Raw genomic sequence first — 25,162 nt, forward strand, 5'->3', positions numbered from 1 at the left:
AGTAGAAGTGGCAAGAGTCAATCTGAATATCATAAGAAATTCTTTGGTGTCTTTCAACGAAGTGAAGATCTGCAAAGACCAGTGAAGACTAGTGAAGCAGTGCAAGAGTTTTCACTCACTGTCTGTAGGGTTATATTCATATTCTTTCTAAACATCACATGTCCGCTCCAGCAAAACATCATATATGTCTCTATTATGTCTGCTTCAGCAAAATATCCTCTCACAAGACAGCTTCCAGAAAAACATCATGTGACACAACTGAGTTTCCTAAGAAATCAGAAATTTCCACTTCAAAGGTCCTTCCGGCTCTCTTTAGCTGTACAGGTTATGTCTATAAACCAGACAATTAACTTGAGCAAGTGACATTTCAGCTGAGATGTGATGACACAAGATGGGGAAAAGGTCATTCTAAGTAGAGGAAACAAAAAGTTTGGGAGCAGGAGAAATTGTGATGCATTCAGAAACTGGATGAGGGGGCAGCTGGGGAGAGATGGCTCAGTGGTTAAGAGCACTGACTGCTCTTCCAAAGGTCCTGAGTTCAAATCCCACAACCACATGGTGACTCACAACCATCCATAATGAAATCTGATGCTCTCTTCTGGTGCATCTGAAGACAGCTACAACGTACTTGGATATAACAGTAAATCTTAAAAAAAAAAAAAAAAGCAACTGGATGCAGGTCATTGTGAATGGAAGGAACGCAGAGTGGGAAGGGCTTGGGAGGAGGTGTGTGATGGGTAGAGAGTGATTTTCCTAAGAACAGGAAGTATCTGGGACATCAACATGCTCTGGGGCACCGTGTTGAAGGCTTGGATTTTTATTGCAAAAACTGCATATAGGTTTTTAAAATTTTATTTTGTATATATGAGTATACTGTTGCTGTCTTCAGACACGTCAGGAGAGGAAATCAGATTCCATTACAGATAGCTGTGAGCCTATGTGTAATTGCTGGGAATTGAACTCAGGACCTCTGGGAGATCTGCCAGTGCTCTTAACTGCTGAGCCATCTCTACAGTTCCTATGGCTTAGATTTTTTTAAAACCTACTTTTAATAAATGTTTTAAAATGTTTTAACGTTTCTTTTACCCTATCACCCACCAGAGGTAGTGGAAAGGGAAGGTTAATAGAACAAAGAAGGAAGTTTGTTTAGAAATATTTCTTTGGAGTAAATCTGTGTTGTCAGGAGAGTAGTAGTTTAGTTCACACGAATCAGCAGTGGCAAGTCAGTGTATTCACAAACACCATCTATGAATCAGCAATGGCGGATTGATCTAGAAGAAATCTTAAGGCTCTTCCAATTGGTCAGAGTTTGTAGTAACATTAAGAATCTGCTGGAATACCACCAGAAGTTTTTTGGTGTGTTTTTCTCTCAAGTCACAACAAATAGCAGCACACCAATACCACCGAGTGTCGTCGGCAAAAACCAGCGTCAGCAAAGCCCAAGGATGACCAACAAAGAATGATAAGGCATACCAATACCACCCACATTGTCCACTGTCTGTTGTGCTATATTTATATCCACTTTAAACAGTATGAGCATCACACTATCCAAAAACCACATCCCCCTTTTCCACGCTGCCTCCAAAAAAATACCATGTGTCTGTTCTTAGCAAAACATCCTTTCACATGTCTGTTTTAGCAAAAACATCCTTTTATAAGACAGTTTCCAGAAAAACATCACATGATATAACTGAGTCTCCAAGGAAACCAGAAATTTCTGCTTCAACCACATGTAACTCTTGGTAACCATAAGTAACTTGCACCTTAGCAGTATTGCGCAACCCTTTTGCCTTTGGTTTTTTGAGACAGAGTTTCACCAACTCCATTTTAAGAAACTATTTTAGTTTTACCTTTTCTAGTTGAGACTGCTCTTTTTCAAAGGATATTTAAAATGGCCTTTCATATTAGGGAGTGCTTTAGTAATAGAAGTTGAAAGTACATAGGGGTGATATGAAATATTATTTATTCTTGGAAGTAGTTTTGTGGTCTAAACATTTCCAGTCAACTGAAGGACAGCTAAACTCTGAAAATATTTTATCGTCTTAAAAATAATTTTAAAAATGCTACAAGTATTATATGTCTCTGTTGTCATCACAGTGCTTTAAAAATATCTACCTCCCTTTATTTGATGCATAACTCGGGCAGTTGATGGTGTAGGAATTGACTTGCTTGACATTGGCAAAGAGAAAAACAGAAAAACTTGTCTTTTTGGACTGAGTCTTTTGTCAGGTTTTTACAATAAAAGGCATTGATTAATGTTATCCATAGCAAGAAGTAGCCTTTATATTTTGCCATATGTGGGTGATAATTGTTAATGATTTTAGATTTACTTTTATCAGTAGTTCTCAATCTTCCAATTGCTGTGACCCTTTAATACAGATCCTCATGTTGTGGTGATCCTCCAACCATATAGTTATTTCGTTGCTACTTCATAAGTGTAATTTTGTTGTTTTAAATCATAACTGCAACTATTTGATATATGACCCCTATGAAAGAGGCTGCTTGACCTCCCCCAGGGATTGTGACCCACATGTTGAGAATCATTGACTTAGTTAAGAGCTTATTTCCTAGAATGGCACCTCCATGGATATATAGTTATCAACATACCACCCACCATAGGATTTTCACTTTTGGGATACTTACAGAATATCACTAGTGATTTTTTTCCCACATCATACTTTACATATAATTATTTAATCTAGGTCATATAGACTGGGCTCATATTAATGTTTGTATGCTCTGAGATGCTCAGGGGTGAGTTAGATAACTTGTCATTTTCTGTAGAGTTTCTCATCTGTTGACTCATAATACTAGAATTCCCAGCTGTTAAAGTGGCTACTTAGGTCTCATCATTATACTTGCCTTTTAAAACCTGGTATGTTAGTGGGCGGTGGTGGTGCACCCCTTTAATCCCAGCACTTGAGAGGCAGAGGCAGGCGGATTTCTGAGATCGAGGCCAGCCTGAGTTCCAGGACAGCCAGAGCTACACAGAGAAACCCTGTCTCAAAAAAGCAAACAAACAAACAAACCAAAAAAACCCTGGTATGTTTTATGTGTGAAGAAAGTATCAAATGTTTTAATAGAATATCTTTGTGGGGATTTATTTTCAATAACATATGAGTTGAAATACATTATATATTCTACCAAGCAAAATATTAACCCCCCCTCTACCTTAGTTTCCAGCTATACTAGAGCTTTTGTTATTTTGGGCAACTTTGCAGTTAGATAGTATGTTGCAAAATTTCTATTGCTTTGTTGAGTATATATAAACCTATATACTCAATTGGATTAGATCTGGAGAATCTTTCATAGTGGAGGTCATGAATTAGTTGTGTGTGTGTGTGTGTGTGTGTCTGTGTGTGTGTGTTGGTTGAGTTTGAACCCAGTACTTTATATGTGCAAGGTGAGCACTCTGCTTCTGAACTACTAGAATTGAAACTTGAATTAATGTTCACATTATAGCTCATAAACTAAGAGTAGCAAGTATGTTATCCAAAGCATGGAACATTGTGACTCATATAGAGGTATTGTATTGGATACAACTACGTCTTCAGTAACTGAGTTTGAATATAATTATCCTTTGGAAATTTTATAAATATTATTTCTGTGCTTCATTATGAACAAGGTTAATAGGTTTCTTTTACCTATTACCTCTTAAATGATCCATCTTAAAATACTTTACATATGTAAATTTCATTTAAAATCAATTATTTTAAAAATGACTTGTTACTGTCTCAAAGACTGGCTCAGTATAAACACAGAAAACTATCAATTTTTAGCTACCACAACTCACTTTCTTGCTAAGAACAATCGTAGTTGCTGTATTAGGATTAGTTATTTTGGTGTTTTATGTCCTTTATAAAGATTAACTTGGTAAAGGAGATCCTGATAATTCCATATGTTCTGTTAATGGAACTATTGCTTCCTAAGCACAGTTGAGCAGACATTATTTAAAATTGAGTGTTTTTCCTCAGCCCTGGAAGATTGTTATTCTCTGTATATAGATTCTCTATACGTGGAATCGTCTGTAGATCAGAGAGTAAGGGTCAGGGACAAACATTATATAAGGATTAAACTGTGCTTTACAGACTTTGTTTCATATTGTAATGCTGATTACTGCTTATTATGCCACTTGCCTGTTAGTTTTTGTAGGGTGACAGTTCTGAAGTCAAGGCAGTAGAGGCCTTCATATTTATTGGGATTCCTATGTTTATAAAATACTGCTTAAATAAGAAAGGTAGTAAGGCTGTTAACAGGTATGTTTGGTTCTTTGATCTAGCATATGACATTTTACTTTTTTGAAAAGCCTATAATAAAATGTTTTGCACATTGTTTTCTATTTGTTTTGTACTGAATAAAATACTAGTATTTTTGTATGTATGAACAGTATTTTGGACATAGCTGCTTCTAAGGAAGCTAACTTCATTTTTTAAATACCTTTTAATTTGGCAAGATAGTTTCCTTTTTTTCCTTTGAAAAACATTACCACACAATAAAAAAAAAAAGAAAAAAACCCATTAAAAACAGCCTAACCTTTGTATGTAGGTTATCATGCAATCTAAGATAGTATGATTCATTGCTGTAGTTAGTGTCACCTTAACAGTAGACTTTATATGCTTGCTAATGTACATATTATGAGCTTGGCTGATTATTGATATACTTTTGTGCCATGTGCTTACTTAGCATTGCCTTGTTTTTGCAGCTACAGAACCTTGGCCTGAAAATGCGACCTTGTATCAGCAACTGAGAGGTAGGTTCTTATTAACAATTAAAAATGGTTTTGTATCAGAATACCAACAACATACTCCCAGATTAAACCAAGCCAGTTCACCAAGTAAATAAATGAAACTCTTGCAGCCCTTAAATGTACTAATATACTTTCCTGCAATGAGAATATAAAACCCAAAGAAGAGATTCCTTTGTATAATTTGTCTATGAGGTTTTGCCTAAACTTGTACTTGCCAGTTAAACCAACTATTCATAGCCTATAGGGTCCTTAGTTTATTATTGACTCATTATATTGGCTGCTGTAGGCAGTGTAAAATGATGTGGTTGCAGGAGTGCTTGGCAGATTTACTGCACCAATAGCTGAGACAGCAGATTTTGAAGTCCTGTGGTAAAGTGGGCTCTCAGTAAAAAGGAACTGTTAAAATGTATAGGCTAGGATGGTTCAGGCTCCCTTTAGCAGCTCTTCATATATCATCAGATCACATTATGGACCCCATTTGGGGCTCAGCAGCCTGCTACAGTTGTCAGAAGACTGCAAAGTAATGAAGACTAATAGGCAGCAGCCCCCGTCTTCTAAGCATGGAATTTTTATTGCAGTGAACTTGTCATCTTTCTTTTGTGTGACAGACCTAGACACACTGTGCAATATTAACTGTAAGCTGGTTTATATGGTTGTGAATGCTTTTACTTTTAACTAGAAATATTTGAACAGATACTATTTTATTTAATTTTAATGAAAAGATTTTTTAAAACTTAAAAAATAAGTGTTTTTTAAATAATTTTAATTGCTAATAAAATGAGATAAATGATCAAATAAATTTTAAAACAGTCTTATTTTATCATTATTTACACATGGTAACGTAACTGAAATTATTATATAACAACATTGATATAAATCTTATGATTTCATTAGTGTAGGATTTTTTTAAAAAAATAAAAATAGCTTTAAAATAGTATAAATATAGTTTGCTTATTTCAAAGCTAAACTTTGGACCTTTCATTATGTTTCTACAGGGGAGCAAATTTTGCTTTCTGACAATGCAGCATCTCTTGCTGTGCAGGTAAATATGTAAATAATGTAATTTTGTTCTTTGTGCTAAAGGACTTATGTCATTTGGAGTTGCAGTCCACCCCACTGAGTGTTGGATACTGTATGTGAAGAGATTTTCTGTGCAACTTACCATTATATCATCTCACTCTTCTGTGCAGTATAGTTCTATATAGGATTTTCAGTTGTCACCATGCAAAATAAACTTCATTATTCATTCCTTTAAGCAAAATTACATCTTCTGTCTTAGCAGTTGTTTTACTTTTGGTTAGATATGATAGTATTTGATTTGGGGTGATAATCTCACAGACTTGAAATTATTTTATTTGTAACAAGTTACTACATATTTTTAATCATCATTTTGCTCACTGCACACATGCTGACTTAATTCCATCTGTTAGTCTTCAAGCAGTAAGAGTCTTTCTAGCTACTCCTTAGGTAGCTACTCATTGCACGTGCATTTATTTTTCCCAGTCTCCTAATTGACTGCAGTGGATTTTAAGTTGTTATCTTATAGTTGGATAATCCAAAAAATATTTTTAGCAATGTAGACCTAAAATTATATTATGGAAATACATGGAGAATTGTTTATTTTGAAAAAAGTGAATGTTTTTGTAGCTTGTAAAGTTGCAGTTTATATAAACATTTTACATGTTTGGCTGCTTAGGTACTTAGGTTATATAGTTTGAATCACAAAGATTTACTGTGTAACATGTAAAAGGAATCTGCAGATCTCCTTATGGGAGGTGAGACTGAGCTGCTGGTGGACAGAGAAGGGGGAGGGGAAAGGAATTCTCAAGCTTTTGTCATTTTGGAGGCATAATGCTAAGCGTTTCATTTTAGGTCATCTCACTTATGGTTTTATTTAATTTGATAACCTCTCGGTTTAATGCAAGCGTCTAGTATGGCATTCAGCTTATCTTTGCTTTAAGGCAGAAAAAAAGAAGGTGGGAAGAAATGTGCTTGGACAATAATTTATTAGTTGGCAGGTCTATTATGCTTCTTTTACATTTGTTTTATATCTTTTACCAAGAGTATAAATTGTAATTTTTGTCTTTATTTTGTCTTTAAATGTTATTTAACTAGTTTTTATTTTCTTTTTATCTTTGAAAAACAAATTTTCAGTTATGTGCAATCTATATATATATTTATACACACACATACTTTATATAGTTTTTCCTAGTCTTTTTAGTGAGATAAATTGAATTTTAGTATCATATATATGTATAGATATATAGATATATATACATGTATGTATATATATACATGTGTATCTATCTCTCTCTATATATACACACACAAAACAGTTGTCTGAATACAGTCAGATATATATTGTATAGATGGTTTGTTACTGTGGTGAAGTGGTCTTGCCTGATAAATAACAGTGTAAATAAATTATTTTCTGTGTGTAAAATAATAATTTCAATCTTTGTATCTTTGAAAAGATAGCTTCAGGACATAGTGAATATTTTAGATGATGCAGTGTTTCTTGACTGCTTTTAACTGTCATTTGGGAGATAGCACTTTAAGTATTTAACAAAGCTAATTAACATTTTTCCAGATATTTTCTAGTGTATATAGTGAAAGAAAAATGGTACCCAGCTATTTTGGATGTGATTTCAGTAGGTTTACTCCTTAATGAAGCCATCTAAGGGCCCCTTATGAAGAACCCTTAAAATGAAATAATATTATTGTAGGGAGTACTGCAGGAATTAATTTTGAACAAACAAGAAAGTATTTTGGATAGAAGTAGACTAATAACTCAGCTAGGGAGTGTTTGGCTCCTTGAAGACAGACATGACAGTGGTTAAGCATGGTGGGCTGTCAGAACTGTTGGAGGAGTGCCACTGGGTATCCCTCCTGGGCAGACACCAGGGACGCTGCTCACTAGTCCACGGTGTGTATAGGTCAGCTCTCAACAATGAGCTCTCCAGCTCCAAATAGAAGTGGTGTCAAGTTTGAGTAGCCAGAGTCTAGAGGTTTAATCAGTTTCTGTACAAAGCAAAATGTCAGAATATTGCTATTTTAAAAATTGATATTTAAGTTTTTCTTGGAAGGGAAGGAAAAAACCCAACGTGGTGTATATTGTTTTTATAGTTCCTTATTAATTTGTTTTTTTTTCACCATAGTTTCTCAATCACAGTTGCACCTAAAATAACACCAAAAAAGTCTTTTTAAAAATAATTTAATTTTGCTTAACCATTTCAATTTTTTATCCTACATGTGTCACTTAGATGATAAATTAACCAGCATATATTAAAAATTCTTGGTTTTCCTCAATATTCTTTGGCTTGACAGCTGATAGTAGCCATGACTATAAATGTGACTTTTCCACATATCTGATATAAACTTTATGGAGTAATTTTCTTCTATATAGAGAGGAGCAGCATCTAAAGGCTTCATGTTTGATATATAAAATTGGTCAAAACAATGGACAAGTATACATAAACTGTGTATTTTCTAGAAGATGACAGATATCAAACATTGGACATTTTAATAGTAAGCCAATTATACCATCAGAAAATTCAAATTTTACTTATCACACTTGGTGGTGTTTATTACATTCCGGAAACTAAGCGCTTGGTTATTTTTAATGAAAGATACCTTTATGACTTCAGTTCAAAAGAAATTAATTTTCCTTTTGGTGATCATTTCCCCTGTGATTTGCTTTCTTTGCATCATTTATCTATAAATACAGGCTTGCCTGAGTGCTGCTTGGTCATATAGAGAAATTCCATATAGTGGAATCTTTATTACTGACTGTTGTAAAAAGTTAGCCTGATATATTTTCATGAACTCAGTGTTTGTGTAGCATTGTATGCACATACATACATAGAAACATTTCCCATTTTAAAGTGCTACTTTGAGAGACTTGGGCTTATATTGATTAATAAAACAAACTTGATAGTTCTCTGTTACTATTGTTTCTTTTTGGGGGGGGGTTGTTTTTTGTTTTTGTGTTTTTTTTTGTTTTTTTTTTTTTTTTTGTATTTTTGTATTTAGTTTTTCCCGAGACAGGGTTTCTCTGTGTAGCCCTGGCTGTCCTGGAGCTCACTCTGTAGACCAGACTGGCCTCGAACTCAGAGATCCTCCAGCCTCTGCCTCCCAGAGTGCTGGGATTACAGGTGTGCGCCATCACCGCCCCGCTGTTACTATTGTTTCTTATCTCCCAAATTTAAACCAACTATACAGATTAGATAATACAGTGCTGGCCACTAAGTAATTCAGAAATTTCTAGTAGCCTCATTAAAAATGTAGCTAAATTTTAGAGATATGTTTTTCTTAACCCAGTATATCAAAATATTATCATGTAATCAATACAGAGTTCACTTTTTTCATATTAAATTCAAAGTCTCATGTGTACAATTAGAGTAGATCTCAGTTTGTACTAGCTATAGTTCATATACTCAAGAATAATATGTAACTCTTGCCTTTGGTATTGGATAGTACTAGTTTAGAAATACAATAGAATAAATACACATGAACTCTTAAGTTTTTGGAAAATGCTTAAAAAAAAAACTTTTAAGAAGTACTGGCCATAATATTGTATTCCTTTAATCCCAGCATTTAGGAGGCAGAGATCGCATATCTGTGTGTTTGAGGACAATCTGGTCTACATAGTGAGTTCCAATACTGCCAGGGTTACATGGTTACATAGAGGGAACTTGTTTCTACAACAGCAATGCAAACAAAACAAAAAAACCCAAAACTCCACAAAACTATGTCTATACTGTTTCAGACTATGTTCTCTTTTATAGCAAATACCACACAGTGAAAGGGGCAGTTTATCTCTGTTCCAAGAACAGTATATCTTAAGAACTCTTTGTTTTGCAGGGTGTTAGTGGTGCATACCTTTGATCTCAGCACTCTAGAGGCAGAGAGGCAGGTAGATCCCTGAGGGTTCTAGGCCACCCAGGATAGCTAGGGCTCATACATAGAGAAACCTTGCTTCAAAAAACAAAACAAAACAAAAAACAAAAAAAGAACCCAACAAACCAAAATTAACATATTCAAAAACACTTTGGGTATTATAAATATGCAATGGTTATTGATTATTTTCTTCTATCCTGATTCTTGGCAGAAATGCATTTAATCAATTTCAACAAGATGATTAGAAGCTTGTAGGCTTGATAATACCTAAAAAAAAAAAAAAAAAAAAACCACCACTGGGGATAAATATTATTTGTTTCAAGGGGGACACCTTTATATTCACATGAACATTAATAATTTTTATAAACACATTAAATGCAGGATTTTATTTTTAAATAAAATATAATAAGGATACATGCTCTACTATGTTCATAGCAGCCCTATTTATAATTGCCAGATGCTGGAAAGAACCCAGGTATCCCTCAACAGAAGAGTGGATGCAAAAAATGTGGTATATCTACACAATGGAGTACAATTCAGCCATTAGAAACAATGAATTCATGAAATTCTTAAGCAAATGGATGTAGCTAGAGAACATCATACTAAGTGAGGTAACCCAGACTCAAAAGGTGAATCATGGTATGCACTCACTAATAAGTGGATATTAACCTAGAAAACTGGAATACCCAAAACATAATCCACACATCAAATGAGGTACAAGAAGAACGGAGGAGTGGCCCCTTGTTCTGAAAAGACTCAGTGAAGCAGTATAGAGCAAAATCAGAACAGGGAAGTGGGAAGGGTTGGGTGGGAAAACTGGGGGAGGGAAGGGGACTGATGGGACTTTCGGGGAGTGGGGGTCCAGAAAAGGGGAAATCATTTGAAATGTAAATAAATATATCAATAAATTAAAAAAATTGCTTTGATATAAAGGAAAAAATATATATTTCATGGAATTTCATACATGGATTTTGATCATATTTATCCTCCTGTTCCTTCTCCAACTCCTTCCTCAACTCCTTCCAGATCCACTGCCCATTTTAACCCTCTGCCAACTTTGTGTCATTTTTCTTCTCTTTTATTATCCAGCAGGTCTAGTTTCTGTTGCCCATACACTCATGGGTATGAGGCTGTCCTGTCCACTGGAGCCTGTGTAGCTATGTTTTCATACTTAAGAAATATTAATATTCAGTGGATAAACCTAATGTTATCTAAGAATATTAAGACTTGTTTTAAAATTTAATATTAAACATTTGTGTATAATTAGTTCTCCTGAGAACGTTTGTGTATAGTATTAGGATCAGCCTTACCACAGCCCAATGAAAGGTACTAACTACTGTTACTCTAGTTTTTAAGATGTGGGACCAGAGTGATGTCTCAGTGGTAAAGAAGAGCACTGGCTGCTCTTCCAGAGGACTCAGATTCAGTTCCTAGCGTCCACATGGTGGTCCATAACTCCAGTTCCAGGTATTACATGGTGTACAGATATACATGGGAAACACAAATACACATGAAAAAATAAATAAAAAGAAAATCAAATGTGGCACACACATACAGTCCCAGCATTTTGGAGACTGAGGCAAAAAGGATCACAAATTCAAGACCAGCCATTGGCTAGAGGAATTTCAGGGCAGCCTAGGCTATGAAGTAAGGTCCAGTCTAAAACAACCAGCAGTAAAGCCAGAAAACACAAAACAAAAAGTTGTAGAACTCTTTAAAGTTCAGAGATGGTCTTTCTAAAAACGCAGAAGCCAATAATTTTGGAGGAAAACAGAAAGCATTGGTATTGGTTAGTTCTATGTATGGGTGACACTGTGCTGAACACCTCATTTTTATTAATTTCTTATATGAGGCTAGTGCTGTGTGAGTTACATGTCAAAAAACCCTCTCCCATGACAGTACTGTGGAATTGGTGCAATTACAATTCCTACTTTCCCACAGAGAACAGAGAGGCAGAGAGGTTCAAATGCTGGTCCAATAGTGCGTGAACTTTTAATTTTGCATTGTTTCTGACTTTTCATAGAACATTATAGCTTACATTAAGGTATGAAAGATAAACATTTCTGAGTTTTTGGAATTTGAAAATGAAGTAAAGGTGTTCTTATGTTATTGTTAGTGAATAAGAATTTTTAAAAAATATTAAAGCTATAGAAATAGAAGAAATAGAATTATTTCTTTTGACTTCAAGGATTTAAACACTTGTTATGTGAGCAAGTATATTTTATATATATATAAAATACACACACACACATAATAAAATACTACTTTCTAGTGAGGTTTAGAAATAATGTCACTTAACATATGAAGCCAATTTAAACAACCTGGCTTTTCTTTTTTGTGCGTTTGAATATAGAGTCTATAAAATAGGATGTTTTTTAGTGTCACAAATTGATGATAATTATTAGACAACTGCATGAAAAAGTAACCTTTTTTTACATTAAGAATCACATTTAAGGGACTGGAGAGATGGCTGAGTTGTTAAGAACACTGAGTGCTCTTCCAGAGGACCATGGTTCAGTCATGGTCTAACTCCAAGATCTGACGCCCTCACATAGACACACATGCAGGGAAAGTACCAATGCACATAAAAATAAATAAAATTATTTAAAAGCAAAGAATGAGATTTAAGCTCAGACTAAAAAAGAATGTCTGTGTTTCATTTAATCTTTTTATTTATCCTTTTTTGGATGAGTAATTCTAAAAATGAAAAAAGATAGTATTTTCTGTTACATTATCAAAAAATGCAACATTTTTATAGGCTTCATTAATGGTGTGAGCGGTACCATACTAACCTATCAGATGGGCTCATACAAACTTATGCTGATGGCCCTTGCTTTTGCTTTTTTAGCAAGTGAAGTTTTGTAGGCGGCGGTATTTATTAGTGGTTAAATGGTAATATTGTGATGTAATTTTTAGAGGTGAGCAGTGAGCACTACCTCTTTGCATTGGATTGCAAATCAGTTGTTACATTGGAAAATGTATGAGAAGAGCTTCTTGTCAAGTCAGTTAGATGGTCACCTAAAGAATTTTAGGTGAAATAATCTTGAGTATTTTTGTTTCAAACAAGTTGTTCTATGCAGGTGAAGTGCCAGCTTAAACCTGATATGAATACTGGTAGGATGCTTTTAGTTGATTTGTTAATAGAGAATGAATGAAGTATTATTTTGTAGAAATATTTAATAATTAAAGCTGTTTTACAGTTTCATAAAATAGAAATTTAAAAGATTTTAACATCTATCCTCAGTTTGATTATACTCTGTAAAATGAAGCTTTTGTCTTTATTTTCAGAGTCAGAAGGCAGCAACAACTATAAAAAGGAATATAGCGACAGCCATCCTTCTCAGTAGTCTAAAATAAGATGGAGGCTGTAGATGCTTTCTTGATAGTGTTGAATTTAAATGTAAATTCTTGAGATTTATTGTTTTACATTACATTAATTAGGTCATGATGGTAAGTTACACTTATAACACCTGGCATGAGTTGTGAAGTATAAACATAAAGTATGAATAAGTATAAAATATGATGTTTATAAAGTAAAACTGAACTTAGATTGTAAGCAGAACTTAACAGAGTAAAACAATCTCAATATTCATATTAGTTTCTTTAGCACATAAGTGGCACGATGTGCGTAAAACATCTGAACTAGTCTTGTAGGATTTGCTCTCTTGAAGTATTGCATATTCAAAATACAGTAGTTGTCTAAATGGTCATTTTGAGTCATTTGTGAAATACTTCATACCAACTAACATTTTCTAATGTAAATATTTATTTATCTTATTAAAAATTTGTTTCTATAAGCCCCTGAGAAATTATAAGTTGAGTATCATCACTTTTTTGTTTGTTTCTTTAAAAGGTAAATATCAAGCTGTATATTATTTTTTGTTGCATTAAATAGACTAATGACATAGTGGTAAGAAGATGACAATCTATTTTTTTAGTAGAAAAATGCTAGCATTCTTCATTATTAGATGTGTAGTATCAGCATAATCGATCTAGCAGTATTATATTTGAGCTGAAAACACACTTAAATTTGAGACCATACACTATCCTGTGTGAGTGAAACATCTTTCATATAGTTCTGAGATGAAATTACCCTTGAATGAATAGCATCTTCATTTATCTTCAAACCTCTTCTGTGCTTTTAGTGAATCTACTCTTTCACCATTCCACAAGAATTACATTATACTGTTATACCAGAATACCTCTGCAGTGCGAAATAGATTGGTTTGGAAAATGAACTTGGCTTTGCTATAAATTACATTCACAGGTACAAAGGAATTTGTTATTTTGTTTAAAATCGTCACAAACATAATTATAGTCTTAATTTATGTTAAACTACAAATAGAGCTATTACTGTAACTGTATTAGCAGCTTAATATGTCTCTTTAAGAATGATACCTAACACTTCTCATTTGTAACCTTAGATACATTATTTCAATTACGGGATCTGCAGCTGTTTGATATAAAATGAATTATTTTGTGGATAGATTTGTTCATAGTTTTTAATTTTAAAACATCTCTCTTCTGTAAGGTGGAAAATAATTCTTCAGTTGTCACCACAGATTTTCCTTTGTGTTCTGGTGAAACAGGATAGGAATTACAATTCAGAATCATTTTCATTTTGTGCCCTGAAAGTTGCATTGCATCCTTGAGAATAAGCCTTATCAAATTTTTATGCAAAGTGTTTCAGATCTAATTAGGACCTTTGTCCTAAGGTGAAACCCTGAGCCGTGTAGACAATGTACCTATCTAGGTGTCAAGTAGCTTTGTTAATATGCTCTATGTGACACAAGAAGCTGTATAAAGCTTTCAGCAGTCTTAATTTTCATTAATGAAAATTCTTTAAAATTTTGAATTACTTTAACATTTACTGGCACTTGGCCTATTTACTGGTGATATGTAATTAATGAGAGTATTATGTGTTTAACTTTTAAGACAAATGTTAATATATCTTCAAATAAAGAAGAGAGAAGGAGCTAGCTAGTACTGCTTACTGGTAAACACCAGTGTTGTTTTGCAATTACTTTACTAAAATGAAGTGAATATCTTACATGTTCTTACCATCTATTTAGCTTACAAAAATTAGATTTTTTTATTACTTTTTTTTTTTTTAAAGTTGGAGCTATAACAGAACTGTATAACATGTCTCATAGAACTTAGGAAAATCTTAGTTTCCCCATTTGCTCCAGGCTCCAGGGAGTGCCAGCTGTGTGGCTGGTGTTGTTAGGTTCTTGGTGTGCAGGAGTTGTTCTTTTTCTGCATTTGACTGCTTTATATTTCTTTTGCTTACTTTCTCCTTAAAGGTTTACTTTCATTTATATGTAATTCTAGTAGGCAAAGATTATACCTTTTTTTTATTCTGATTTTGGTTGTTTTCATAAAGAATGTAATTTTTTCCCAAGCTGTCAGATATTGATGTCTCTAAAGTTGAGTCAAATATTCCTGAAATAGTATTCATGGGAGTGTGTACTAAGGAAGGTCTGTTTTCTGATGTAATCTATCTTATGTACTATCAAGTGTCACTTTCATGCTTTGGTAGCAAATTTGATATGTAAAGCATTTTTTGTTTATTGAGTTATGATTTCTGATTACTAAATAGGTAAATTGAATTCCTGTTAGTTTTTGAAACTAATGTCTGCTTACTAATATGTGTAAGTATTGATTTTTTAAGTATTACTACTTAATAGGAGGTGAGTTTACTTTAAAGCACTGAGTTTTGGATTTATAGATTTAAAAGATGCCAATCATTTTATGCTAAGGATGGGTAGTAAAGACCATGGTCTGCAAGTGCTGACAGAACTTACATTCTGAAGGAACAGGCCTTTTAGCTGCATGATTTAGACAAATTATGTCAGTACTATGTGTTTATTTACTTCCTTTTGCTTTGTTAGAAAAGATTATATAGTTATGTGTTTTGAAAAGAAATCATTGCTTTTCCACTCCAGTGTGTTACATTGTTTCTGCTGAGGCGTCCCTGATGATCATGATTTGGTAGGGTAGGGTACAGGAGAGCACTGCAGAGGCTCTCTGCAGCCTTTGACTCCGCACAGAAGGAGGCAAAAGATGATGATCCCACTTTGTAGCCACATGGTGTCAGCTGACTATGAAGGATCGAAGGTAAAGAGTTGTGGCAAGAGTGGCTCTTATATTCCAGTGAGGCTCTGCCCTTTCCAGGCCACCTGAGCCAACAAGCTGCCCTGTGCTGAGGCTGACAGGTTTACATACTATAGTCAGACCATCATGTCCATCCATCCCAAGTTGCAGAATAAGGAATCTGGATTGAGAGCCTACACAGAGCCAAGTTCAAGTTCCCTGACCACCAGAAGATGCACATCTCAAAGAAGCGGGCATCACCAGATCTAATGCAGGTGAATTTGAAGACATAGTCTCTGAAAAGCCACTCATTCCTGATAGCATCACAAAATCCCCTATTATTGAGGGTCTCTGTAGTGTTCTCCTGTACCCTACAAAATCATGTTCAGTAATAAATCTCACATTCAGTAAAAACAATTCAGTACTTAAATTGTTGTTTCAAAAATTAATTCATGTTTTTTATTTATCCCTTTAATATCTAACTAAAGATACTTTGTTTTAGCCTAGAAATCTTTTTTTTGTTTTATATAAAAATGTGATTACAGTATATATTTTTTTTTCCTAAGTAGGTACCTAAAGTAATAACATATATGAGATCAGCTTTCTTTTGAAGTCATCAAAATTAAAGTCCCCCTTCTCAGGTGGATAAACAAGTTACTATCGCCACCATCAATAGAATACCATACATTTATTGAACTACTCTGTGCCAGATGGTATATAAAGTAATCTACCTAGCTAATTGTTTTATTCTAGAAGTTAGAAACTTTGTGGACTTAAGGAGCTTTGAAGCTGATATAATTCCTAAGATTCATTTAAATATTCATTCCCTCTCACTGAGAGTTGTCTGCTCTGTTATACCCTTGCTGTTTTATTGACTTTCTGGTATATGCACATGATAATCTTCTCCTTAGGCTGCTTGCTTTGAGATCCAGTAGATTCTGCTGAGGTACTTAACCCAATGATGTTAAGGAATGGGAGAGGCTTGTCAGGACAGAAATGGCTGGAGGACTCATAAAATTACTCTAAATGGTGCTGGGAACAGCAATTACAATAGCACTACCTTATGCAAAGATCATGGCTGGAGAAGCTTACTTTGGTCAACTGTTTCCACTGTGAACCTTTTTCACCATTCTCTGAACTTTCTGTTCTTAAAAATGCTGCAATTGAATAAAAAGCTATTTGATATCTGAAGGTTTTTAATGTTGTAAATTTTACATATTTTTTGTATATCTATATAGATATCTATATTAACTTCTATTAAAATCATTAGATTAAACTTTACTAGAAATGGATGACTTTGGGGTTTTAAATTTAATTCAACCTATTTTTTCCCATATTTTTTTCTGGAATATTATTAGTGTATTTGGTAATAAAGACTTGAAATGTGATGTGTATATTATTTGGGATGCTTCTGAGCTATCTCTGCAGCTCATGTAGGCTGTCTTTATAATGTTTAGTGTAGTCACTTTCAGATGATCTCAGCCTGCCATTGGTGTAGCAGATCTCCAGCAGTCATCATCTATCCCACACAAGTCTAGACTTTAGGCACATGTGCCTTGTGAACATGGAAAAATGACTAGGTTGCCTGAGAAAATGATTTTAAAATTTTGTACAAATTTATTAAACTTAAATTTGACCTAAATAGCAACCTGTTGCTAGTAATTAACCACAGTGGACAGCCTGGTTATAAAACATTGGGTACATTGGGATAGACTATGCCATGAAAATTGTTTCATGTGGTTATGTCTTTTAATGCTTTGGAATTAAGTGTCCAACTGAAGGGTGAGAGGTTTAGTTAGCATAAGTACATTGTTATAACCAAGACCACAGTTTTCTGGTCTCAGAGTAAAAATAAATGGTTCTACTTCAAATCAAAATAAAAATGTGTTTTAGGTTGGTGTATTGTATTTATTTGGACTAGTTTTGTGTTACAAGATTGAAAATAGAACTGAGGGGTTAGAAAGATGTCTTGGCAGGTAAGAGCTCATGCTGTTCTTAATGCTCTTAGTGTTGGTTGGATCACAAATACTTGTGACTCAAGTTCTAGTAGGGTCTGTAGCTTCTGACCTGCATGGGCACCTATACATGTGTGCAGACCCCATCCCAACACTTGTGAAAATTGAAAAGTACTGTTTTGGAAGTTTCCTTCCATTCTACAAAGAAATACTAGCTAAGGCAGAGCTTCCTTTTGCTTTGAAGTTTTTAAATTATTGAAGCTAATTATGGTAATGCTTTATTTTATTTTTACTTTTTTTTTGGTTTTTTTGTTTGTTTGTTTTCGAGACAGGGTTTCTCTGTGTAGCCCTGGCTGTCCTGGAACTCACTCGGCAGACCAGGCTGGCCTTGAACTCAGCAATCCGCCTGCCTCTGCCTCCCAAGTGCTGGAATTAAAGTCGTGTACCACCACTGCCTGGCTTATTTTTACATTTTTAATATTTGTATATAAGTGCTGTGTAATATCACATCTCTTTGTGAACTCCAGATGAATTCAGAAATGACTTTTGAATCAGTGATGAAGAGTAAATGTATTAATGGTACAAAATTAATGCTCTCAGTAGAGGTCTCCTGTACATTTAGTGCTGTTAAATTTGTCAAAATAAATTGTTTTTAAAAAATTAATAAAGATGTAAAAAAATTGGGGTTAAGTATAGGTTTGATTGTACACTTTTTTAAAAAGTTAACTAAAGGGGCTGGAGAAATGGCTCAGTGGTTAAGAGCACTGACTACACTTCCAGAGGTCCTGAGTTCAAATCCCAGCACTATAGATGGTAGCTTAAAACCATCTATAATGGGATCTGATGCCCTTTTCTGAATACAGCTATGGTGTACTTATAAAAAAAAGTGAATTAAAGTTCTATGGAATATTAACTGACATAATTATACTATATATATACAGTTTCATATCATATGTATCTTTTTATGGTATCAATGATTGTTAATTAATAATTGACTATTGTTCAGGATGAAATTTTTCCAAATTCTTGTGTTGTTGAAGGCCTTAGTCCCTCCTAGGTTCTTGTTCTCAACAAATGATTTCTCTTCATATTTCACAGTTAGCACGAGTACATTCTCATTTCTTGTCGTTTTGTGTTTATATGTGTATGGAATTCAGGGTGATGTCAGGCGAAGTCACCTTTCACTTTTTTTGTTTGTTTGTTTTTGAGACAGGGTCTCATTGTTTGATAATCCTGGCAAGCCTGGAATGTCTACGTAGACCAGGCTGACCTTCTGCATCTTGAGTGCTGGAATTAAAATCATGGGCCACCATGGCCGCCAGCTCCATCTTGTTTTCTTTCTTTTTTTTTTGAGACAAGGTCTCTCACTGAACCTGAAATTCAGTGAGTGGCTGGACCAGTCATCCAGTAAGCTCTGCCTTTCTCTTCCTCCTCCCCCTGAGGTGGAACCACCCTCTGTGCTTTTGTGTGCTTGGGTTTTTGCTAGGGAATCCAAACTCAGGTCCTCAAGCTTGAGCTGAACTTTTACTCAGTGAGCTGTCTCGTCAGCCTTTGTCTTTTTATTTTTCTTTAAGTCAGTTCACAGTCATATCATTGATCTCTGCCTACTTTGTGGTATAGTGTAGGAAGGGTCTAGTTTCCTGACATAAGCTTCCTCCCACCGATTGTCCTCAGTGTCACTTCTTCATAGAGTCTCTATGTCTGTCTGTCAGTCTGTCTGTCTGTCTGTCTGTCTGCCTGCCTGCCTGCCTCTTATGATTCTATTTCCGCTGAGTGTGTACCTTTTGTAGTGCTGGAGATAGAAACCAGAACCTTGTACTTTGTGTCTCCTGCCCAGACTTCACTGCAGTGACAGAGAGCATAGGTGCTGTGGGTAGGGCAGGGAACAGCTTCTGCCATGGTAAACTCTTAGCCACTTTGGTTGGTACACTCATATAACATGGGAAATAAGTACCTTCAAATGCTTAGCATCAAATACTACACTATTGTAAGTTAGTTATAAGTAGGAAAATTGAAGGAGATTGTGAGGAGTAGAAATAAAAAACTGTGACAATAATCTTGATTTTCTGAGACATTTCTTTTGCTTCAGGAGATCATGTATACATAGGTTACAAAGCTGTAGTAGTCAGGCTATGAGTGAAGGACATTTCTTTTTAGAAGGAAGCATTTCTAGAGAACTAGAATTTTAATTTTAAAATTAGAAAGCTTGATTTTATTTTGTCCAGATACAGTTTGTAATGTAGCCCAGGCTGGCCTGGAACTTAGTTTTAATTAGTCCTACCCTAGTGTTCCAAGTGGGTAGCTAGACCTTTTTCTATAGGACATTGTTCATGTTCAGTACTGTTACTGGAAAAGGAGTCACAGGGAACAACTCTTATGAGAAATTTGTATTGGGTATGAGCAGGGTGTTCTATTCATAATCTTAATATATAATAGCCTTGTTAATTAAGTAAATTAAGTAATTCACATGTGACTGTTTTTATTATAGTTTAATCAACTTGTAAAAATAGAAAAAAAAGGTTTTTTTCTGCTTTTAAATTGTGTGTGGGAATTAGAACTGTAGTAACGTAGGGCTTCCCAGCAAATGAACTGTTTTATAGAAAGAACATTGGAAGAATATGTAAGAGGAAAAGGTGAAGGCATGAAAGAGAACAAGGGAAGCAAACTTGGAGTACAAGTTCATACAAGAAATACTAGGTTTGGTAGAGTTCACTGGTGTCCTAAAACGTTTTACAAAGGAATCAGTATGTATGTAATGCAATTTATGTATGCATGTGTGTGTGTGTGTGTGTGTGTGAGAGAGAGAGAGAGAGAGAGAGACAGAGAGACAGAGAGACAGAGACAGAGAGAGACAGAGAGACAGAGAGAGGGAGGGAGGAATAGGGGAGTTGGGGAGCGGGAGGGGGAGAGAATACATCATTGTGACTTGGTTCTTCTGTTGGGGATCAAACTCCGATTGTCAGGCTTGGCTGAGTGCACCTTTACTTATGGGTTCTCTCACTGGCTCCCAATTTAAATGAAGCCACATAAAAAGATTTTGCGTATTACTGGAAAGAACATTGAGATAGCAGAAATAACATTGTGAATTTTCCAATAAGATGAGAAAGATGGTGACCCTGCAGTGAATAAAAAAATTGAACCATCAATACCTTAAAAAATTTGACATTACTCATTAAAGAAAGTAAAGCAATATTATATTGCTTTTATATACAAATAGAAAATGTAAGTGAAATTTTCCTTAAATTTTTTAAATTTTATATAATTACTAATGACTTAGTCTTTTTTTTTAAAGTAAAATATTTTTGTTTGGAAACTTTAAACTTGCTCATCATTTTTAAGGGGAGTATTACTGTATGAACTTAAGTTTAGGAAAGGAATGAAGGAAGAGTTCTCTTTATGCATGAGTTTATATTAAGCTTATTTTATATTTCTTTTTATTTACAGGCATTTTTGCAGATGTGTAATCTACCTGTCAAAGTGGTGTGTAGGGCAAATGCAGAATATATGTCTCCATCTGGTAAGTGTGTATTTTCTATTAGTATTTTTGTTTGTTATTTGACATTGAGGATTGAACCTAAGGACTTAGCCATGAGAGCAAGTTCGTTACCACTGGCCTTATTTCTAGCACCCAGTATTAAAATCCTTAGTTTGTTTGATTTTTTTCTGCTTTGAAGAATTATTTTTCTATTGTTTTTTTTAAAGTAGTAGTTATAAACTTAATCGTGAAGACCTATGTCTACTTACTTCAAATCTGGTCTGAGGTGTTTAGCTGAATTGTTTTTTTTTTTTTTTCCCCTTTTTCCCTTTATTTTTTTATTTTTTTTTATTTTTATTTTTTTTATTTTTTTTCCTTTTTTTTATTCGATATAATTTATTTACATTTCAAATGATTTCCCCTTTTTTAGCCCCCCACTCCCCGAAAGTCCTGTAAGTCCCCTTCTCTTCCCCTGTCCTCCCACCCACCCCTTCCCACTTCCCTGTTCTGGTTTTGTCTTATACTGCTACACTGGGTCTTTCCAGAACTAGGGGCCACTCCTCCATTCTTCTTGTACCTCATTTGAAGTATGGGTTGTGTTTTGCATATTCCAGTTTTCCAAGCTAATATCCACTTATTAGTGAGTGCATACCATGATTGATCTTTTGAGACTGGGTTACCTCACTTAGTATGATGTTCTCCGGCTCCATCCATTTGCCTAAGAATTTCATGAATTCATTGTTTCTAATGGCTGAATAGTACTCCATTGTGTATATATATTACATTTTTTGCATCCATTCTTCCGTTGAGAGATAACCTGGGTTCTTTCCAGCTTCTGGCTATTATAAATAGGGCTGTTTAGCTGGATTGTTAAAGGATATATGTCATGTCAGAATTCCTTAGTCTTATTTATAGGGCTTTCTTTATCAGAAAACAAATTTTAATGCTAATGAATTTTTTTGTTTGTTTTTTATCTACATTCCAGCTGTTGTCCCTCCTCCCACAGTTCCTCATCCCATCCTCCCCCCCTCCTTGCCTCTTGAGGGGATACGCCACCCCCAGCAAGCCTACCCCCCTTCCCTGGGGCTTTGTAATACAGCTTGAGGTCAGGGATGGTGATATTGAGAATTGTTTTGTCTATCCTGGGTTTTTTGGTTTTCCATATGAAGATGAGAATTGCACTTTTCCATGTCTGTGAAGAATTGTGTTGGAATTTTGATGGGGATTGTATTGAATCTGTAGATTGCTTTTGTTAAAAATGGCCATTTTCACTATGTTAATCCTACCAATCCATGAACATGGGAGATCTTTGCATCTTCTGAGGACTTCAGTTTCTTTCCTGAGGGATTTGAAGTCCTTGTCATAAAGATCTTTCACTTGCTTGATAAGAGTCACACCAAGATATTTTATACTATTTGTGGCTATTGTGAAGGGTGTTGTTTCCCTAACTTTTTTTCTCAGCCTGTTTATCATTTGTATAAAGGAAGACCACTGATTTGTTTGAGTTAATTTTATATCCAGCCACTTTGCAGAATTTGTTTATCAGCTGTAGGAGTTCTCTGGAGGAATTTTGGGGGTCACTTATGTATACTATCATATCATCTGCACTTCTTCCTTTCCAATTTGTATCCCCTTGATCTTTTGTTTTCTAATTGCTCTAGCTAGAACTTCAACTGTTGTATTGAATAGAGAGGGAGAGAGTGGGCAACCTTGTCTTGTCTATGATTTTAGTGGAATTGCTTCTAGTTTCTCTCCATTTAATTTGATGTTGGCTATTGGTTTGCTATATATTGCTTTTTATTATATTTAGGTATGTGCCATGAATTCCTGATCTCTCCAAGACTTTTAACATAAAGAGGTGTTGTATTTTGTTGAAGACTTTTTTAGCATCTAATGAGATAATTGTGTGACATTTTTCCTTAAGTTTGTTTATATAGGTATATTGCATTGATGGATTTTTGCGTATTGAACTATCCCTGAATTTCTGGGATCATCGTTAATGATGGTTTTGATGGGTTCTTGAATTTGATTTGCAAGAATTTTATTAAGTATTTTTGCATCCATATTTATAAGTGATATTGGCTGACGTTCTCTTTCTTTGTTGGATCTTTGTGTGGTTTAGATATCAGAGTAACTGTGGCTTCATAGAATGAATTAGGTACTGTTCCTTCTGTTTCTATTTTGTGGAATAGTTTGAGGAGTATTGGTATTAGCTCTTCTTTGAAGATCTGGTAGAATTCTCTAAAACCATCTGGCCCTGGGCCTTTTGGGGGCTTTTTTTTTTTTTTTTTTTGGTTGGGAGGTTTTTAATGACTTTTTCTATTTCCTTAGGGGTCATGGGTTTGTTTAGATAGTTTACTTGATCTTGATTTAACTTTGGTATGTGGTTTCTGTCTAGAAAATCATCCATTTCATCTAGATTTTCCAGTTTTGTCGAGTATAGGCTTTTGTAATAGGATCGGATGATTTTTTTGAATTTCTTCAGTTCTTCTGTTGTTATGTCTCCCCTGTCATTTCTGATTTTGTTGATTTGGATACTGTCTCTGTGCCTTTTAGTTAGTTTGGCTAAGGGTTTATCTATCTTGTGGATTTTCTCAAAGAACCAACTCTTGGTTTTGTTGATTGTTTGTATCCTTCTTTTTGTTTCTATCTGGTTGATTTTAGTCCTGAGGTTGACTATTTCTTGCTGTCTACTCCTCTTGGGTGTGTTTGCTTTTTTCTGTTCTAGAACTTTGCTGTTCAGTTGCTTGTATGGGATCTCTCCAGTTTCTTTACAAAAACATGTAGTGCTATGATTTTCCCTCTTAACACTGCTTGCATTGTGTCTTATAAATTAGTGTATGTTGTATCTTCATTTTCATTGAATTCTATAAAGTCTTTGATTTCTTTTTTTCTTCTTCATTTTCCATGAGTATATGGGCTTTCTGTTTTTGTTGTTATTGAAGTATAGCTTTAGTCCCTGGCGATCTGATGGAGTGTATGGGATTATTTGAGTCTTCATGGATCTGTTATGTCTTGTTTTGTGCCCAATTTTATGGTCATTTTTGGAGAAGGTTCCATGAGGTGTTGTTGAGAAGGTATATTCTTTTGTTATGAGGTGAAATGTTTTGCATATATATGTGTAATCCGTGTGGTTCTTAACTTCTGTTAGTTTCACCATGTCTCTGTTTAGTTTATGTTTTAATGGTCTGTACATTAGTAAGAGTTGGATGTTAATGTCTTCCACTATTAATGTGTAAAATTCAATGAATGAGCCTTAGTAAAGTTTCTTTTATGAATGTGGGGCATAGATGTTCAGAATTGAGAGTTCATCTTGTTGGTTTTTTTCCTTTGATGAGTATGAAGTGTCCTTCCCCATCTTTTTTGGTAACTTTTGGTTGAAAGTCTGTTTTATTAGATATTAGAATAATAGCTCCAGCTTGTTTCTTGGGACCATTTACTTGGAAATCTTTTTTCTAGCCTTTTACTCCGAGGTAGTGTCTGAAGTGTGTTTCACTGAAGTGTGTTTCTTGTATGCAGCAATATGCTGGATTCTGTTTACTTATTCAGTCTGTTACCCTGTGTCTTTTTATTGGGGAATTGAATCCATTGATGTCGAAAGATATTAAAGACAGATGATTATTAGTTCCACTTATTTTTGTTGCTGGAGGTGATATTATTATGTTTGTGTGACTCTCTTCTTTTGGGTTTGCTGTGAAATGTTTAATTTCTTGTGTTTTCTTGGGTATAGATACCCTTCTTGCATTGGAGATTTCCTTCTAGTGACCTCTGTAGGTCCGGTTTAGTGGAAAGATACTGTTTAAATTTGGTTTTGTCGTGGAATATCTTGGTTTCTCCATCTGTGGTGATTGAGAGTTTTACCTGGCATTCGTGTTCTCTTAGGGTCTGGATGACAACTGTCCAGGATCTTCTGGCTTTTAGAGTCTCTGTTGAAAAGCCTGGTATAATTCTGATAGATCTGCCCCTATATGTTTCTTGGCCTTTTTCCCTTAC

The 25,162-nt window shown here is 34.7% G+C and overlaps 1 protein-coding gene across 4 annotated transcripts in view; it reads left to right on the plus strand.

Moving 5' to 3' along the window:
* Positions 1-25,162, plus strand: part of Mtx2 (metaxin 2) — a 90,879-nt gene that overhangs the window by 15,994 nt on the left and 49,723 nt on the right. For all 4 annotated transcript variants that reach the window (XM_052182742.1, XM_052182739.1, XM_052182740.1 and 1 more), the window contains exons 2-4: positions 4,703-4,750; positions 5,743-5,789; positions 21,139-21,211. In XM_052182742.1, coding sequence (XP_052038702.1) covers positions 21,151-21,211 — 61 coding nt within the window. In that variant the 5' untranslated portion in view covers positions 4,703-4,750; positions 5,743-5,789; positions 21,139-21,150. The remainder of the gene's footprint in view (positions 1-4,702; positions 4,751-5,742; positions 5,790-21,138; positions 21,212-25,162) is intronic.

This window comes from Apodemus sylvaticus, chromosome 5 (assembly GCF_947179515.1).
Source record: "Apodemus sylvaticus chromosome 5, mApoSyl1.1, whole genome shotgun sequence".
In the NCBI taxonomy this organism is placed as follows: Eukaryota; Metazoa; Chordata; class Mammalia; order Rodentia; family Muridae; genus Apodemus; species Apodemus sylvaticus.